General features: G+C 35.1%; 1 protein-coding gene across 1 annotated transcript; it reads left to right on the top strand.

Annotated features, from left to right (window-relative positions):
* Positions 1-370: 370 nt before the first annotated feature.
* Positions 371-5,217, top strand: LOC109194763 (uncharacterized). Its single transcript, XM_025898680.1, has 8 exons — positions 371-439; positions 2,397-2,738; positions 2,858-3,145; positions 3,301-3,393; positions 3,618-3,710; positions 4,069-4,164; positions 4,242-4,270; positions 5,057-5,217. The coding sequence occupies exons 1-8, from the start codon at positions 385-387 to the stop codon at positions 5,129-5,131; spliced, it is 1,071 nt and encodes a 356-aa protein (XP_025754465.1). The 5' UTR covers positions 371-384; the 3' UTR covers positions 5,132-5,217.
* Positions 5,218-5,497: the final 280 nt, after the last annotated feature.

Here is a 5,497-nt window from a genome sequence, read left to right as displayed (position 1 = left end):
GAAGACAGATGGACGGATGTTTTTTAAAGTGCGTTGCCTTTCCTATATACTTTCTTTTTTCTAATAGACTCTATTAAAAATCAAAGGAAGCTGCATTGATGCACATGCACACATTCAGCCTCCTCAGTCAATTTTAATTCTCGAAGGTGTCAAACATGTCATTGTCACAATGCACTGAGGGAATGGAAACCATATGCACCTGTTAAAAATAACTTGATGATTTTCAGAGAGAGATAAAATGTGTTGCACCACTGGTGTGTTAACATCAGGGAAGTGACCTCTCACTAATCACAGGAAACACAAATAATCTTAAAGAGTCATCAGCGCATCAGATGCCTCGCCATCAAGATTAAGAACAAGAAAGAAATGAGACAGAGAACCACAATGATTGAATTCATATGGATTCAAATGTTTGCATTGCTGCTGATTCAGATTACAGGTAAAGTTCTTGGGCTCTGTTTTGGTTTATTGACTTTTAGAGCTTGTTTACTGTTGTGGTGATCTGTTTCTTAGTCTTGGTTTGTAATTTGTAGTTTTATTGTGCCTCTTTGGTCATTTAGGAAATATTTACAGCAAAATGTAATTTGGTATGACGACCTTTATTCTTCGGCTTTCTTGCAATAATTCTTGCAGATTTTTGAAATATTTCTCCAGGATTCTTAAAAGACATTCAAAACTCTTCTTTGGATGTTGGCTGCCTTTTGTTCTGTTTTCTGTCAAGACGATCTGACACTACTTCAATAATATTGATGTCCAGAGTCTGGGGAGGCCAGTCCTGATTGTGGCCCCAGTATGTCTTTTTCTATCCAAGAATGCATTTACTGCACTGGCAATGTGTTTGGGATCATTGTCATGCGGCAGTCAGATGCTTTCCAGAAGCATAGCAAATCAAAATCTGATCATATACATGTTCTTGATACTGATAATGTAGGTACTGATGTATATATGTTTAAAGAAAATCACATTCAAACAATACACTCCTGGATCCTCATGGGCTCGAATGTCATGGTAATCTTTGGGATTTTAATGAATTCTTTGAACTTTACGTTTTCTTTTTTTTTTTTTTTACATAGAGCCTCAAACATGTAAATACATATAAATCTAAATTTATCAGGAGGGATTTTGGCCCACTTCTCTTTACAGAAGCTGTCTAAATCCATTGTTTCTTAGCTTCTCCTGGGCAACTCAAATCTCCAGCTCTCTCTACAGATTGTCGGTATGATTGAAGTTCAGCCACTCTTTTGTTGCCTTGGAGACGTGTTTTGGGTCTTTGTCAGCTGTATACATTCTCCATGGTGCGGGCCTCAGGTTTGCCCAGACCTCACCCCACCCAAGCTCCACAGTGTGGGGCTAACATGTGTCTTATGGTATTCCATTTTCATATTTGGCATAGTATTTTTCACTTTTTCATTCTTTTTACATGGAAGTCAAATGCATTGCTCTTTAACTTTTTAACTTTAACCATTTTACTAAGGTTCTGAATCAGCTGCCTTCTCTCAGACTCATATTTATAATAAAACATGTGCTATGGTTTCATCTACTCCACAGTAGTCCACTTCATTTTTATAAATAGTGCACCAGAAAACAATTCCATGGTATGACTGTGTTGGGCTGTGTGGGTCGGGCAAACCCACACTGCGGTGGTTAGTTGCCTGCTGCCTCTGGGCCCCTGACACTGCTGCCCTTGGCTATGGAAACTCTGCCATGCCCTCCCGTTTCCTCCTGCTGGGGTGGACGCACGTCATCCTGATGTGTAGCCTCAGGTCTGGGTTTTTTTTGGTCATTCTCTGTCAACCTCTGGCTCTCAGTGAAAGCGTTATTGCAGTCTCCCACCCACCTACACACACACACAACAAAATTTCATGTTTGCTTGTGTACCTTCCTTTGTTTTGTCTTTCAGGTGCTGTGTATTGTTTGATACACAGCACTCGTTTGATATCATGCATTTTGTTACAGATGCAGCAGTTGGAGACACAGCATGTCTGTTTGTTTCATCATCGACGTTTCCCAACTATCACCCTTCTTTTCTCTTTCCTTCTGTCCCTTATTATTTTTCTATTCCCTCACTTTCTTTTCCCATCTTTTGCCAACCTGGCTTCACCTCCCTGCCCACTCTAGCATAATACCCACACTGTTAATTATATGAATAATAAAAGAAAAGAAATGATAAATAATAAATAAAAATAACAAGAGGAGCCTACAGAGGGTCTACAGTGCTCCTTTTGGAAAAGGAAATATGTTTGGCATAACAAAGCATTTTTCTACATTAAAAGAGTGTTGGACACGTGCATAATACTGTGTCTAAATTTGTAATTAAAATCTAAAATCTTAATTCTGCTTGTAAAAAAAAAGTTTTGCATTTAACTTTTTTTGTTATTTCTCTCCAATCATGTCAGCAACAACATCAAATGTAACCTCCATCGTTATGAAACTCGGAGATGACGTCACTCTGCTTTGTCTGAATGCGATGGATGACCAGAATACCTGTAACAATACAATGTGGGCCTTCGCTTCAAGAAACAAACCAACAGTAGAGCTGTTCAGGTTTGGGGAAATTGGTGAATATGCCAAATCTAAATCAGACAGACTGAGTGTTGCAGTAAACTGTTCTCTGGTTGTTAAGAAGCTCACAGCTGAGGATGTTGGTCTTTATTTTTGTCAGCAATACATGTTGGGAAAAAAACAAGCGCAACACTCTCCACTTCATCAGTTGGTGGTTGATCTCTCTCTTATTACTTGTGAGTATTTAGATCAAAAAATATCGTCAGCTCAAAGTGAAACTGAAACTTCAGGTATGAAGATTCCAGCAATGTAGTTGTTTAATTTCTTTCTCTCACATTATTTCCATCTTCACCAGTGAATGAACATAAGGACAATAGTAAGGCGATTTTAAACTGCTCTGTGCTGCCATATGAAGAGTGTCATCACACAGTGAAGTGGCTGATTGACGGTCAAGACATGGACAAAGATAACAAAGAAATATTGACTTTGCAGACTAACTGCTCAACCACTGTGTCTTTCCCCAAATCCCATGAATTATACTCATTAAAATATAACTCAGTGAAATGTGAAGTGACTGATACTGGCACAGGAAAAGTGGAGCAGTTTACCTTCATCAGCCAACAGCGCTCTGGCCAAGACACGGGTGAGGTCATAATCATTTATTGGATGGATTTCAAGTTTTTAAACAGATTTTAAAAGAAACTTTCCTTTTTTTGAAATGGGAAAAATATAAACCATTGACATAATATATTTGGTCATGTTTTTTTTTTTAATTAAAATGTATTTTTATTTCTACAGATGACAAGGAAACAACAAATAAACCAACCAGCAGAACTGAAATTAGCACTAAACTAGAAGTAACCATGGCAACAATGAAGGAAGTTTCTCAAGGTAGTTTCTTTATTTAAAATTTTCATTGGCACTTAAATTTGTCAGAACATGAAGAACCTAAACAATCACTTGATAAGGCAAAAAAGTAAAAACATTTTTAATGAGTTACAAAGACGTAAATGTTTGCTTGATATAAAATATAAAATATTATGCAACCCCAAAATTCAGATGTTTAACTTTATTGCAAGCTTTACATTTAAAGACAAATATTTTCATTTATTTAGTTGGGAAAAACAAAACAAAGAATCCAGCCAGAGAAACTGAAAGCAGCGCAACATCAGCAACAACCACAACAGTTGTGAAGGATATTTCGCAAGGTAGTCACTCAAATGTGCATCCTTTTGTTATGAATCATCAGTTCTTTTTTGTTCTATAATTTTTTTAGTATCACTTAATTTAGTAGTGTCAGATTTGATACATGACAAACCTAAATAAGAACTACATAAAGAGAAAAGTGGTCTTCATCCACTCGTGGCGAATGGCCTTTACATTTAAAGACAAATATTTTCATATCACATTAATGCACACGTTTATCAACAAAAACTGTGTGATATAGTTAACAGTAAATAACAATCATATTTGAATATTTGAAAACATTATTTTAAGATGTATTTTAAGACATTTGCACTAAACAGAAAACAGTAACCAAAATCTTTTTTTAATCCTTTTTTACAGATTTTTCTGTTTCTTTGAGGTTCATTATTCTCTCTGTGGGTTTAGCAGCACTTTTAATAACTGCTGTAACAGTCAAAATATGGACGGAAGCTAAAGGTAAATTTAAAAATGATAAGTTTGAATAAATTTTCATTTTTATTTTAACTGGAATTAACTTCCTTCTCTCATTTTAGGGAACAAAACTCAGATGGATAAAACCACAGTGAGTACAAAACTCAATAATCCAGTTTTAAAGATCTTAATGTTGTGTTTCTGATATTTGTTATTTACTAATAACTGTAGATGATGTACATGAAATTACTTTGGATTTCTTGAGCTTCATGTGTTTCAGCAGAAGAATGAGAGTCAAAAGATTTTGTACCTCTTACCAAAATATATGAGTCTGCTTTGAGAAAGTGTATGACTCTCATCTGCTTATAAATTATAATTGGTTATATTTATTTCACAGTTGTTGTAGATTTGTTAAACTGGACCCACCAGCTGACACACTTGAAGCAGACCGACAGGTGGCAGAGCAAATTCCTTTGAACTAGAAATTACAAATTAACAAAAAAAGGCTGCTCAGTGGTAGCAGAAAAGTAAAAAAAAAAAAAAAAACTAGACACAATACAAGGAGAACAAAACTGAGTGAAAAGAGTATTCAACAGGAGAAACGGACAAGGGAAACTTAGAACATCCACATGGCAGGAAGAGGGATAAAGAAAGATAGAAAAAGGCACAAAAAGCCACATTATAAATTAGCCTTCACAATAAAACAGGAAGTAACTGACTAACTGGAGAAACAATAGATGCCAAACAGTAAAACACAGATTGGTGGAGCACGGAAAACACTGAGAAAAGGACCAAATATTCAAAAACACAAAAGAAGAGAAAAGATTTATAACGGAAACCACAGATAATTACAAAAATGTATTTACCATTATTACATTATTTATAATCTGATGAATGTTATTTTGATTTTGGTTTGTTTGGGGTTTTTTCCCCACAGGTACATTTTGATAACAAAGAAGATCATGTTACAATAAAGTCTGAAAACACTGGAGACTCTGCAACTTCCATCTGACTGCAATGATCATCACCAAAATCAATTCCAATTGCTGTTCATTTATCAGTATCAACTTTTATAATTTTATTGGTCAAATGCTTAGATATAAAACAGATGCTAAAGTAATTTTAATAACAATGATTGGTTCTTTTTTCACTTCAGTCTATACATGTATTTAAATTTTCATTTCATCTTTTATAAAAGAATGTTGGTTTTGATAAATGACAGAATCTGCATCTATATTTTTTCTCATGATAGAGTAATCATAAATTAAAATGTATTTCTATTCAGTTTTGGTGTGATTTTATACTAATTAATGCTTTACTCAATACTTTTCACATCAATACTTGTGCATAGAGCAAGATTACTGGACTGAACAGGGTC

The sequence above is a fragment of the Oreochromis niloticus genome, linkage group LG15 (genome assembly GCF_001858045.2).
Source record: "Oreochromis niloticus isolate F11D_XX linkage group LG15, O_niloticus_UMD_NMBU, whole genome shotgun sequence".
In the NCBI taxonomy this organism is placed as follows: domain Eukaryota; kingdom Metazoa; phylum Chordata; class Actinopteri; order Cichliformes; family Cichlidae; genus Oreochromis; species Oreochromis niloticus.
Note: the sequence above shows the minus strand (reverse complement) of the source record. Positions and strands in the feature narration are given on the sequence as shown.